At 38.0% G+C, this 14,404-nt stretch overlaps 2 protein-coding genes across 10 annotated transcripts in view; one reads left to right on the top strand and one right to left on the bottom strand.

Moving 5' to 3' along the window:
• LOC308648339 (uncharacterized protein) overlaps positions 1–14,404 on the top strand; it is a 568,826-nt gene that overhangs the window by 400,254 nt on the left and 154,168 nt on the right. For 6 of the 9 annotated variants that reach the window (XR_014021795.1, XR_014021796.1, XR_014021797.1 and 3 more), the window contains one exon: positions 13,479–13,629. The exons of the other annotated variants lie outside the window; for them this stretch is intronic. The gene's annotated coding sequence lies outside the window, so the exon portion shown is untranslated. The remainder of the gene's footprint in view (positions 1–13,478; positions 13,630–14,404) is intronic. 9 annotated transcript variants of the gene reach the window in all.
• PCSK1 (proprotein convertase subtilisin/kexin type 1) overlaps positions 1–14,404 on the bottom strand; it is a gene marked incomplete at both ends in the record, with an annotated part of 44,271 nt that overhangs the window by 14,077 nt on the left and 15,790 nt on the right. Inside the window, 4 exons of the mRNA XM_081292942.1 lie at positions 6,718–6,818; positions 9,280–9,492; positions 10,465–10,637; positions 13,527–13,615. Coding sequence (XP_081149068.1) covers positions 6,718–6,818; positions 9,280–9,492; positions 10,465–10,637; positions 13,527–13,615 — 576 coding nt within the window. The remainder of the gene's footprint in view (positions 1–6,717; positions 6,819–9,279; positions 9,493–10,464; positions 10,638–13,526; positions 13,616–14,404) is intronic.

The following is a 14,404-nucleotide window of genomic DNA, read 5'->3' as shown; positions in this document are numbered from 1 at the left end:
CTCAAAAAAAAAAAAAAAACTTGGGAATCAACCTAACAAAAGAGGTGAAAGACTTATACAATGAAAACTACAGAACCCTAAAGAGAGAAATAGAAGAAGATCTTAGAAGATGGAAAAATATACCCTGTTCATGGATAGGCAGAGCTAACATCATCAAAATGGCGATATTACCAAAAGTTCTCTTTAGGTTTAATGCAATGCCAATCAAAATCCCAACGGCATTTCTTGTAGAAATAGATAAAGCAATCATGAAATTCATATGGAAAAACAAAAGACCCAGAATAGCAAAAACAATGCTAAGCAGGAAGTGTGAATCAGGCGGTATAGCAATACCAGACTTCAAACTATACTACAGAGCAATAGTAACAAAAACAGCATGGTACTGGTACCAAAACAGGCGGGTGGACCAATGGTACAGAATAGAGGACACAGAAACCAATCCACAAAACTACAACGATCTTATATTTGATAAAGGGGCTAAAAGCATGCAATGGACGAAGGATAGCATCTTCAACAAATGGTGCTGGGAAAACTGGAAATCCATATGCATCAAAATGAAACTGAATCCCTTTCTCTCGCCATGCACAAAAGTTAACTCAAAATGGATCAAGGAGCTTGATATCAAATCAGAGACACAGCGTCTGATATAAGAAAAAGTTGGCTATGATCTACATACTGTGGGGTCGGGCCCCAAATTCCTCAATAGGACACCCATAGCACAAGAGTTAATAACTAGAATCAACAAATGGGACTTACTCAAACTAAAAAGTTTTTTCTCAGCAAAAGAAACGATAAGAGAGGTAAATAGGGAGCCTACATCCTGAGAACAAATCTTTACTCCTCACACTTCAGATAGAGCCCTAATACCCAGAGTATACAAAGAACTCAAAAAATTAGACCATAAGATAACAAATAACCCAATTAACAGATGGGCCAAGGACCTGAACAGACAATTCTCAGAGGAGGACATACTATCAATAAACAAGCACATGAAAAAATGCTCAGCATCGCTAGCAGTCAGAGAAATGCAAATCAAAACCACCCTAAGATACCATCTCATTCCAGTAAGATTGGCAGCCATTAGGAAGTCAAACAACCACAAGTGCTGGCAAGGATGTGGGGAAAAGGGTACACTTGCTCATTGTTGGTGGGACTGCAAATTGGTGCAGCCAATTTGGAAAGCAGTATGGAGATTTCTTGGAAAGCTGGGAATGGAACCACCATTTGACCCAGCTATTCCCCTTTTCGGTCTATTCCCTAAAGACCTAAAAAGAGCATGCTACAGGGACACTGCTACATCGATGTTCATAGCAGCACAATTCACAATAGCTAGACTGTGAAACCAACCCAGATGCCCTTCAATAGATGAATGGATAGAAAAAATGTGGCATTTATACACAATGGAATATTAAGCAGCACTAAAAATGACAAAATCATGGAATTTGCAGGGAAATGGATGGCATTATACCAGATTATGCTAAGCGAAGCTAGCCAATCCCTAAAAAAACAAATGCCAAATGTCTTCTTTGATATAATGAGAGCAACTAAGAACAGAGCAGGGAGGAAGAGTAGGAAGAAAAGATTAACATTAAACAGAGACATGAGGTGGGAGGGAAAGGGAGAGAAAAGGGAAATTGCATGGAAATGGAAGGAGACCCTCATGGTTATACAAAATTACATACAAGAGGAAGTGAGGGGAAAGGGAAAAATAATACAAGGGGAAGAAATGAATTACAGTAGAGGGGGTAGAGAGAGAAGAGGGGAGGGGAGGGGAGGGGAGGGGGGATAGTAGAGGGTAGGAAAGGCAGCAGAATACAACAGACACTAGTATGGCAATATGTAAATCAATGGAAGTGTAACTGATGTGATTCTGCAATCTGTATACGGGGTAAAAATGGGAGTTCATAACCCACTTGAATCAAAATGTGAAATATGATATGTCAAGAACTATGTAATGTTTTGAACAACCAACAACAACAACAAAAAAAAGACAAGAAGAAAAAAAAAAAAGAAAGTGCATTTAGAACCATGAATCGCCAAATATGTAAGGAGGAGCAACCTCGTGACAGGAACAGGAAAACAGCAAACCCAACACCTCAAAGACTACAGATAACAGAGCATCCCAAAACTACTTTTATGAACATAATTAGGCTAATGGTAAACAGAACCATGTTACCTCAAAGATGTCCATGCTTTAATACCTGGAATCTGAGAATTTGCTACTTTATGCGACAAAGTAGATTTAAGTTTGCATTTAGAATTGCTAATCAACTAACTTTAAAATAAAAAGATTTTCCTGGAATGTGGGAATGGGCTTAATATAAACACAAGAGTCCTTACAGATGCAAAAAGAAAAGACCAAGGACATTGAAATGACCCAGTGTGAGGAATTGTTTTTCCTCAACAAAACTCATGTTGAGACTCAATTTTTCAATGAGGCAGTGTTGGGAGGTAGAACCTGGTGAGAGGTGTTGGAGTCACAGGAGCAAAGCCTCATGAATGCTTTCTTGCCAAATGGATTAGCTATCTTAGGAACTGGCTCCCTTTTCTTTCTTCCACAGGCACCCACTTTCACCTATTGTTCCAATATGTTTAGAAGCAGCAAGGAAGCCCTTAACAGATAAAAACTGCCCAATCTTGAACTCTCAGCCTCCAAATTATGGGACAAAATAAAGCCTTTTTCTTTAAAAAAAAAAAAAAAAAACAAACAATAGTGCAAACTTGTTCCTGACAAAGCCTTCCTTTGTCGATAAATGCTCAACTGCATCCACAATAATTAAAAATTTTAAAACTGCATTGTGTTGTTAATCAAGGGTGTTTACAGAAAATAACCATTACAGAATTAAATGGTGAACTGAAGCATTGTTTCTCATTAGAAGAGATGTAGGTCTGGAGACCAAATTAATTCTAAAGTGAAAATTATTAGAGGCTACCTGTTTGGCCTAATCACACACCCTGGTGAGTCCAGATGCGGAGTATTTTTTACTTTGGCCTTTCTAACATTTTTCAACAACAAAGATTTTTTTCTTGTGATTTTTCCCCCATTCCCAAAGGTTCCATATGCATTATTGAGAATCTATGTTTCTAGACTTCAATAAAAACAGAAAATTGGTTTGTCTGTTTGTTTAGTACCTCCAAAGGTATGAAGGAATCCATGGTTCACATCAGAATTGTTCTCCCTTATTAAAAATTATTCTGATTCTTTTTGAGGTTTCATGCATAGACCAAGGTGATTGTCTTCCAACTTTCTTAGGTATATTCACTGCTTAATAACAAAGGTGCCACAGGCATGATGTAAGGCATTTATTTCTTAATATTTATCTCTAAGATATGCCTATTAAGGTATTAAGGTACCTAATGGACATCTGGAAAAGGCTGTAGAAAATAGTTCTTTATAGCAGTTGTTTCTCAAAGTTAGGTGAAGGTACTAATAGCATTAAAACTGTCTAGGGTACTTGCTAAAAATGGCAATTCCTGGGCTGTAGGGGAAACTTCAGAATCTGAGTTGCTGGCAATAGGATCTGGAAATCTGATGTTAAATAAACTCCTCAGGTGATTAGTATCTATGCTAGCATTCAAAAAACACTGTTCTTAGGAAGGGAAATATCCCCCTATACATACGTTTTCTCTTTTTCTTTCCTTATTTCCCTACCTTCATCATATTTAAAGCAGCTAATACACAGTGTGGCAGGACACTTAGGAGGAACTCATAAATATGTGTTCATTTACTTCAATCTTCCTAATCCTCCTTTATTTGATGGAATGTAAGGCATCCACTCAACATTCCTCTCTCCCAAGGCTGTGAAGGCAACATAGTGTAATTGCTGATAGCATAGTTTTGGGGGCAGATAGACCGGAGTATAAATCTCTTTGTGGGATTTTGGTTATATTTATCAACTTCTCTAAGCCTCAATTACTTCATTGATAAAATCCAATTAATAATTTCTATGTTATAGGAATGTTGCAAGGATTAGAATTAATACATATAAGTGTGTGGTGTGTAGTACAAAATGGATAAATATTGATCTCATTATTCTTGATAAGTTTAGTTCAGAGTTTTTCATCATCCAGTTGATTCTTAAGGGATGGTACCTATTTAAGTGATTTTCTGAATCTTGAGTGACTAGATGTAAAACTTGATCACACATCTAGAAATGTTGGTATTGAGATTTTATTATCTAATAATCTTGGTATAGGCAATTGAACCATCCAATCCAATTGAGAACAGAAATCTCAATAACTTCTATGTAACTTGGAAAGAAAGACATAAGATCATATCTATATTACTGAGAAATTATAAATGTAAAGACAGATCATGTCCATCTCACTTCTGAATAAAAATAAAGGGAACTGAATTCTTGTGATTTGCACTTGGGATAGCATAGACAGAGTGCTGTGGAACCTACATACCATTCCCCAGAAAATTTCAAACACACTCATAAGCAATTCTGCATTTAGTTGCAAAGACATTCATGGACCTCAGGGATCCACCTTGTGCAATATAAGCCCTTCTTTAGAAAGACTCATCAGAGACAAATAAAATTAATGAGACTAGGTCATTCTTAGATGATTTTCTCCTTATGTAGAAAAAGAAGGTTTGACATTTTAGGAACCAGCAATTAAACTTCAAAAATTTCTGGTTTTGACTGGAATTTATACAAGTGTTCAGCTAGATGACTATTTCTAATATATTCATCATTAGACAAAAGTAGGCTAGGCCTAGTTGTTATATTTACATGCATCTGACAAGTGCAGGGAAGAGAAGAAAGACTCTACACTTATGATTTTAAGGCTGGCTTTGTTTTAACATCTCCCCGTGACTAACGATCTATATTCTGAGATCGTAAATACTCTGTTTCATATTTAGACCTTTTACCACCAACCTCAACAAGTCATGTTGGATTATCTCTATATACCCTTATCTTTGATTTCAAATCTGAGAATTTTATAAAGGGAAGAAGTTTGAAAAAAAATTGGTGTGTTTGACCCTTTCATTCATTTTACAACTGGATAGATGAAGCCCTACATGTGAATTACCTTGCTTAAAGCCAGACAACTAGTAGTATATTTCCTTGCTTGGACTATTTTTTTCTTCAACATTGGTTTGGATCTTCTGGTGCCAGTTATAGCTTGTGTTCGTGAATTTTTGTCTTCTGTCTATCCCTCCCTATTACAAGTGAACTCAGATTCTAAATATAGCTTTTCTGTTAGCCTCCCCATCTACTTTTGATCAAGTATCTGGATTTCTTTCTTTCCTCATCAAACATCTCAGTCCTTCTAAGCAGCTAGACTCTTTGTAAGATCTTTGGCAGACTGTCTTGCTTAGCCACCATGGCTATGCCATTGCTGAGATACCCAAGAATTATACCACATTACCACCGGTAGCCCCAGGGCTCCTAGAGCTATGCTGGACTCTCCTGGACAAAGGCTCAGCAACTTCTGGGCTTTTCAGTTGTGGCAAAGGCAAAGATGTTCTGTTCCACTGCTCCTGTGAACATAGTTCACTGAACATGGCATGAGGAGATTGCATTGTCCTCTCTCTAGAGAAAGTGTAACTTCTTCTAGAACAACCTTCTTATTGGGAAGGACAATACTAGTTTACAAGATTTGCTGTCACCACACCACAGCAGAAAGTACAAATAAGGAAAAATAAAAAAAAAATCTGTGGATTTGTCATATATGATGATTAGTTTTCTTATTAATTATTAAGTATTAGATTGTTGAAGTAACTATTTTGGGGGAAAATAGACGTCCTACACCAAAAGAAATTCCAGGAGATTTAGAATTTAAGTATGACAAAGGAACCAAAATAAAAGACAAATGAACCCAGTTTTTGGCTGTGCAGATTTTTCTGAGCATTAAAGCAAAGAAAGTAGCTTTAAAGTAACAGACTGGCAAACATGTCTATTTACATTCTAACTTCATTAGACTAAAAATGACCTATAAATAAATTAAAAAGTAAATGTCAAATTGATAAAATACTGATAGATTTTCTTCATTAAACAAAATGAAGGCCATAAAGAAGCAGTCAAATGGCCAAGACAAATAACTACATGACAAAGTATTGAGTTTCTTTAGTAATTAAACAAAAGCATAGAAAAATGAGATTCTATTTTCACCTATCCAATTAGCAAACATTTTAAAAGATAATAAAAGTAGTTTGGCAAGGGTTTTGGAAATTGGTACTTCCAAATATATACTCCTGGTGTGAATAGAAAATTATATAGTTTTTCAAGGTAGCAATTTATTGATAAGTATTAAAAAGCATTAAAACACTCCTGCTTTTTGGTTCAGAAATTCACAATCTGAGCATTTACCCTGAGAAATTTATCAGAGATGGCAACAAATTTTTATGGACAAGAGTGTTTAAGCTTGATTAGATGACTTTAATAATTTGCTATTTATACTATGAAAAGATGAAAATTCTATCTTTAATGGAAAGCATGGGTGGATGTTTAATATACTGTAGGATGTATTATAAAAACAACTACAAAATAATGTGCATAACAGAATCTTAATTTTGTAAGATATGTGTATTTAATCTACACTGATAGCTAACAAAAGTTATCTCAAAGTGTCAGGAAGAAAGCTTATCTTTACTGCTGTTTTGTAGTTTTCCAAAATTTCTACTGTAACCATGTATTCAGTAAGTAACAAGTATCACTAACAAGGAGAAGCAGCCTCAATAAAGGTGATTAGAAGATTTCTGATTCTTACTTTGCTTCCAAGGCCAGAGCGAAGATGCCAGCAGCCAGAGGTGCAGAGGCAGAGGTGCCTGTGTGGGTCTCAGTGCAGTCGTTATGCAGGTCAGCACTTGTCTAGATGGTAACAGGGAGGAGAGAGAGGTAGGACATACGAGGAGGAGTGTGAGACAAGGTAACCACACCAAGGTCTGCATCTGCTATGACCAGGAAACTCAGCTGATTCGATTCCCTACTTCCTCCTCTAAACCATGAGCGGATGTTTGCCATCTGCTGATATTTTAGTTCCCTCTCCTCTATATGCAACTTGTCTACAATTCTGGCAGCAAGATGCCTTTTCGGGGGATGAAGTACTCCCACTATGAATATTTTCTCTTCTGAGATTCCCAAATGAAACGCTGTCTATAAAAAAGGAACTGTTTTGACATCACTGTGAATCATGCTGGCCCATTAATCATCAGGTCCATTGTGTTTGGTCTGTAATATTTAGAAATTCTGCCTCATATAAAACTCCTTTTGCCCTTTGGACTAACATTTAGCTGCCTCTTCAGCACAAGGATATTAAGCCATCCTGATCTTGAGCTACTTGCACAGGATCTGCTTAGTGTGTAGTTTTCATGCTCTGGGACTAGATTTGACATCTTTGAGTTAGTGTCTCCATTTGCACTTTGTTGAAAATGGTGTGTTTTAAAAATAAAATGTGTGCTGGATTAGTTCTGGGTTCACATTCTACAACTGCTATGTATTAGATGTATTCCTTGGGCATGTCACTTGGTTCCCCATCTGTAAAATGATATATACATTTCCTGATTCCTATTCTGAGGTTTGAGTGAGATCCTGCCTAGGAAATGCAATATTATTGCATATCAGGAATTATGTAGGCTTTCTTTAGGGTAATGAAGGTTACGGAGATAAAGGGAAGAAAGCAGAAAGACTTTCATTCAGTCTGCTTTAAGAACCCTTGCACTGCTAGCTTTAACAAGTAGTTGAGCCAAAGAATTACTAACAAAGCACCCCTACCCAGGCTATAGCACTACAGTTCTTAGCTAGAGATTTCAATGTGTGGGAGGGAGGTGTAAAAAAATAATTTGTTCTATTATCACCTCCTTTGGCTTCCTGCTTGGAGTCTCTGAATTTCTCAAGTTATGGTGGCTCTGCTCCTCAGAGAGCAACGGAAGCAAAGTTGCCCTTTTTACCTGTTGACGCAAATAAGCCCCCAGAGATGACTGTGCTGAGGAAGAGGTTTGCGTAAGAAAAGTCTCCTCTACTGCAACTGTCTCAAATAGAATCCACCAGCTGTCTCTCCCAGGGCTGGTTTGGGGTGGGGGGAATCTTTATGAAAGTGGAAAATCTTCCCCCTTCTTTGGTGCAGGGTGGCCCAGATGAAGAGCAGTCTATCAAATTGTGATTCTAAAAGGTATAACAGGCCATTTTCTAAAAGACAGCTGTGTATGCCCAAGGAAATGGCAAGAGCCAGGGGCTCTGAACACAAGTGGGGCAGATGTCTGATATGCCTATCTCAAAGGCTATGAACTGTGCCTGCCATAAAGAACCATTGGGTTGAATGTCACTGCCTATTATTCAAGTAACTGAAGATGCCATGAGAGGGGAGGGCAGTGCTTTCCAGTGGAGACCACACAGCATTACTGCCTAAACTGTTGCAGAAAGAGGCAGTTACAAAATAGTGATCCTGTATGAAGACGACGTTAGTGTTGACAATTCTGCTAAGATGCCATTAATGAGACTTGTGCATGTGTTTCAAAGTAATTATTATGGCAGTCACCCACAATCTAATTGGATCATGCCCTGCTATTTTACTGAGATTAGGACCTATATACTTTAGCTAGTGGGTTCTTTGTGTGTCCAGAGTTAAATCTGAGACTTTAAATTTTTAAATTAAAAGTGCCTCTCTTTGTTCCCCAAACCTAGAAATGGCCCTTCATCTTTGTGCCCTTGAAGGGAGAGCCAATAATTGCTCTTGGCAGTGTGACTCATGGAGGTGAAGGCACAAGCAAGCGTGGGCTGGAGGAGCTCTCTGAGCATACAGCCTGAGCTTTGGACCCAGAGGCTGAGGAGTTCACCTCAGGGGAAACTGACACGGTTATTTTTCCTGCAGGCCGTCTGTTCTTAGGAGACATCGAATGTAGACTCTGTATTTTTATCATTTGCTAAAGGGCAAGTCAGTCTATATCCCTGCTATTAAAGGATCAGCAAGTACAAGGGTGATAAAGCCCCTACAGCCCTGAAATCTCTTTTCAGGCTGTTTCCAGGGAAGCATCAGACAAGCAGAAAAGACATTTAGAGTCTCAGCTGTGTGTAATGACAGGTTTGGTGACTTCTCAGGGCTGAGTTTTAAAATGACAGAGAGGGAAGATCATCTTGGCAGAAGTGTCATTATCTCTGGAGAGAAAACTTCCCAATATATGCCAGCCTTTGCAAGTGAGTAAGCATGAGTCTTCCCGACAGAGACATCAAACTTAAGCAAATCAATTCCACCAAAGGTCAGTTAGAAGGATCATTGTGAGTGCAAGGCGTGCTCTCCTCCCCAGGCAGAGAGAGTTAGGCAAAAGCAACATACGATTCGCTGGTCAGTGTAATCCCCGCTGCTGTAGGAGGTAGCCAGCGTGGAGGAGCACTTCTCAGCGTACCAGGGCGATAGGCCTTGCTGTGAAGCACTGCTGATGGAGATGGTGTAGATGCTGTCCGTGTAGCCATCACAGTCACAGTTATCTCCCTGACGCCCCCCATTCCCAGAAGCCCAGACGAAGATGGAGCCCTTCCCTTGTCTCCCCTAAAGGAAAAGACGAAATGGACAACATCTATTATTATCTACTGAGGTCACTATTAAATCCCATTAAAATCCCCAACAAATGCATTCGTGAAGTTCTCAGAGACAAATTTGGGGGATTTGTATTTAACTCTAGGTCCCCAGCAGGCACACTGGAAATCTCATGAGACTGTATTATAAATCACGAGACTCTGGCCCTTCAAGTCTCTGGTCTTGTGGGCCACTTCTGGAGTGGGGCTGAGCAAACACTTTTTTTTTCTATTTTAATTCTGCAGATTCATAATCTGGACTTCAGCATTCTTTAGTAATTTTTCACTCTTCTCTTGGCTTATGTCACTGCACTCGAATCTTTGAACTTCCTCTTTCTTTCTGCCTGAATCTTCTGGCTGACTGATAGAATGACAAAATCAGGCATTATTCAGATCTGCTTTGCAGCTGCTTTAAAAGGAACTCTTCAATTGAACTCGTCAAGGCCACTCTTTCTATGATTTTTCAATTTGTGCTCTCCGAAGAAGTTTCTACTCTCATCCTGTAGAGTTCAAGGCCTTAGAATCTGTGAAAGAAGGCAGTAAACCCAAGTGACAAATGATGCACAAGTACTGCAGGGGTGTGTGCTGAGCCAGAGGAAGCAAGTTGCTGTATTCAAGAATGCATTTTCAGAATCTGGGTATTAGCTTACCTAGTGAAAGACCCAAAGTAGCAGGAAAATGAGAAAGGAAGATTGTCTAGAAGGATTTCAAAGTAAATATCCTAAAGTAATGAATTTTTCTTCAATGTCAGACCCAAGCAGGGAAACTCTCTTAACCCTGAACTTCCATCCCTGAGAAATTATTTGGTTCTCGAACTGCATTTAAAATTGTGAAGGGCTGTGTAATGAAATTTGTCAGCCTTTCTTTCCATATAACCTGAGTATTCTTCCCTTCTCATATCCTAATAGGTGGGTTTAATCTCATGCATCTGGGTTAAGCATCTCACCTGCTTGACACCATATTCAAAAGCCTTCTGGGCTAATCTGCCGGGACCCTCCACGGTTTTCCCATCATCATTAGGGCCCCAGCTTGCACTGTAAATATCCACATGTCCAGGGTTGAATCCAATTGAACTGGCCTCAATAGCATCAGTCACAATGCCATCCAGCATTCTTATGCCTGAGCAGAGAAGAAAACAATCATAAAGGTATATACATACTGAAAAACATGATGGCCTTAAAATTCATATCTTTAAAGGACTCTCAAAAGAATCAAAAAAGATAAGCTCTGAGATTCCCAACACCTGTGACCCAGCTATGGACAACACAAAAGGGAAATGTCAGTGCTTCTGTAAACTTTTTTTGTCTGCCCTTTAGAGATAATGCTGTGCACTTTGAAACAGCTGTGTTTTTTGTCCCACCCAAGGCTCTGTTCCCAGTAATACCCCTGAGGTTGAAAGGGAGTAGCATTCTTGGATAAGAGGAATGGATATGTTTGCTGGCAATTACAAATGTCTTCCTACCCTCCACCACCCCAACAAAATCACCTAATAGGTTTCAGGAAAAACCATCAAACAGCCCTCCCTCAACACACCTGCTCATGAGTGTACATGAGTGGCTAGGGCCCAGTCTGTGCCACACAAAGGCCCCTGTACAGGAAGCTGCAGATTGAAAAGATCTGTCCACAATAGGAAACTAACAAATAGGGAAAGAACTCTTGTTTCTAAGCACTGATTAAAAATAACCCAGAGGCCATTATTTTATGTGTTTGCAAAGGAACATGCTTCCTTTTCTTCTAAATCATTTCAAGGATGAAATCATTGCCATGGATTTCACTCCTGAGGCGGAATCATTTTTCATCAGGAGAAGGCAGACATGGTAGCTCTTTGTGCTTTCCAACAGGCTGTCGGCCATCATCAGACTCATGAATTCAAGAGCCAGGAAGAGAAAAGCAATTTCAGGCTAATAATGCAATAGAGCTCACAGCCTTAGATTTTCATACTATTATTCATTACGGAGCCAAAGTAAAACAACATATAACTGACATGGTCAGTGAAAGTCATATATGTTAAAAAACAACAAAGAGTTACTTAAAAATGCATTTGGAAGAAAAAGAAAAAATAACCCAGCTCTGTTTTCTAATTGTTGTAGTTCAGTTTCTTCAATTGTAAAATATTAATGATAATAAGAGCTCGTATACATTGAAGATATTTATATGCAGTCACCATTACATAGACATTAGACATGTACTTTTCTATGCTTACAACTACCATTAGCAATGGGTGCTATAATTCTCTATATTTTATAGGTGAAGGGACTGAGAACAAAGAGATACATTGACTTATCCAAGACCACACAATTTAAAAGTGGGGACCAGGATTTAAACTCTAAAAATCTGGACCCAAATCTATCCTGTTACTCACAGGATACACTACTTATAATAAATAGGTAGGGTAAGTGATTGACAGATCACTTACCCTACCTAGAAAATGAAATTTATTATTCAAATTGGGGCTAGACCATCAAAGACTGTACTAATGAAAACAATCAAAAGGGTCTGAATCAGAAGTATTATTTTTCAGTTCTACACTGCCACAACTAGCTTTTGTCACCTTAAGAAATTTTCTTATGATTCTTTCACTGAAAAAATGAAGTATCAGGTGATTCTTTAATAAACTATAGCTGTTTAGTTCATTAGAACTTGAAAAGCAAATTCTTTTTCTAGTTGATTACATAATTTTTGTGTCTGCTTTCATTTTCTTTGAATTAGCACAGCACTCTGAGAGGACATGATCAAAAGAATCAAGAATGATACTTAAAATATGAGTCTCATGTATTAGTGATATATATATATATATATATGTATATATATATATATATATATACACACACACACACATACATATATATGATACCTATATATCAACCATATTCCTCTCCCATTTATATTCTTCTTATCTCTGACTTTTACAGTTGTACAATAAAGCTTGAGATTAGTTTCGATTTCAAAAACTATCACTACAAACAAGGTAACTTGTAGAGCATGTCAATTATAATAAAAACTTATTAAACTCTAGTTATATCTTGAATTTGGATATGGATTTCTTTTTAGAAACCAAATAAATATACATCCTGAATATTTATTTGGGTTTTTAAAAAGGAATCCATAACCTAATCATCCTGAAACCCTGAGGCAGGAAGAGCTTAAAGGGAGAGGGCAATTATTATCTTCTCTGTCCCTGCAGATTCCCTCCGTACCCTGCTCTGTTAGAACATCCACCATATCAAAAGGGCTCTCTGAAACCAGTGGAAAGGTGGGCTAAGAAGAGAGTGAGGTCTTATTCCCCTGGATCCTCCCTGCCTGGATGTAGCTCCTGGTGTGTACAGGGGCAAAGCTCCTGTTCAGTGGTTCTCTATGACCAAAAATTTCTCTCCCTGCTTTCCACTGACTCTCCTTCTCCTTGTTCCCTTGGGCCTAAAGGTAATAGGATCAGTATTTGTTATTCCATTGTTGGTTTCCTCTAACTCATGTATATAGTTTATTTAATTAAAATGTCCCCCAATTAACTTAGTGGGCTTTCCCCATAAGAAAATTGACTAAAACAAATAGAGATTCTATATATTTGTCATCAAAGGTAACCTTTGGCTAAAATAATGTGTATGTGCTTTACTTTTTTTTTTCTTCTGCAGCTATTCTTTAGTACAAAATGAAAAAAAAATCTACAAAATTGAGAGGCAGGGAATGTCTGCTTAAATTTACTTCCTCATTCTGTTCCATTAGAAAGTGTTCAATAATATCCCTCCTAAATCAGAACATAGAACAAATTAGATTTCATTCAAATGCTATTGAACAATTATATTATTTTCCCTGTGAAGATGTATAGGCTATATTCAGCTATCCATCTTCTTGGAATCTAGATCCATTGATTGGCTTACAAGTCACCCTTAGTCCTTCAGCAAATTTTACACAGAATGCATTTCTTCCTCTGGTAGTTGAAATGTCTCCTTTACCCATTTTCAGCAGGTAATGCAAGCTTCAACTTAAAGTGCCCAACTACAGGAACTTTACCTCCGACTTTGGAATTGTATGCAACTCCAACCCCGCACTTGTAATTATTTGCTTGCATGGCAATTTCTCCTGCGCATCTGGTCCCATGTCTGAGGATTAAAAAGTAAGAATTAAAAACCTTAATTAAGGAAAAATGTTTATTTTGCATATGAATCCATGGTACATGAATATATTAGCTTTTTTCAGACTTCTTATTGACTTTTTAAACCAGTATTATAAAAAATTATGTGCAGATAAAAGGTACAGGCACTAGGGTCAAAGTATTGTGAGTTAAAATTCTGGTTTTGGCACTAACCAGTGGTGTGACTTGGGTCAATCACTTATCTTCAAAGGGTTATTGTGAAAATTGTAGGAGCTATTTATGTAGTGTACTTAAAACAGTGGCTGGCATATTTTAGGGACCCAAAAAGTGCAACTATTGATACTGCAATGAGAATTCTTTCATTCAGTAGCAATGCCTCAGAAATGACTTCTTCCTCTTACTTTTTGGTAGTGAAGTGGCACCTCAAATTCCCTCCTAGTAATTACTTTGGATTAGGTTATCCTGGACTAGCCCTAGTAAAATATGACAGAAGAATCCCCCATAAGCCCTCCCCATCTCTCCTCTAACCATATATCACAATAAGACTCCTAGGGATTTTCTGGTACTAAGAAGACTCTGACATTTTCTCAGGACATGACAGACTAATTGAGAGACAGGGAACTCTCACAACTCTGACTATAGCCAGAAGCCTAAAAAAGACTTGTTTTTCAATCAACAAAGATGACAATTGATGATTTCAGAATACTTGGTGGGGGAAATCCATCTCTAAAACATGCCTAAGTCCACCTGAACTACAGCATTCATTCTGAAATTCTGGTGATAATAATTGTCTTGT

This window comes from Spermophilus citellus, assembly GCF_964194105.1.
Source record: "Spermophilus citellus genome assembly, chromosome: 1".
In the NCBI taxonomy this organism is placed as follows: domain Eukaryota; kingdom Metazoa; phylum Chordata; class Mammalia; order Rodentia; family Sciuridae; genus Spermophilus; species Spermophilus citellus.
This window is presented reverse-complemented; position numbering and strand designations above follow the sequence as displayed.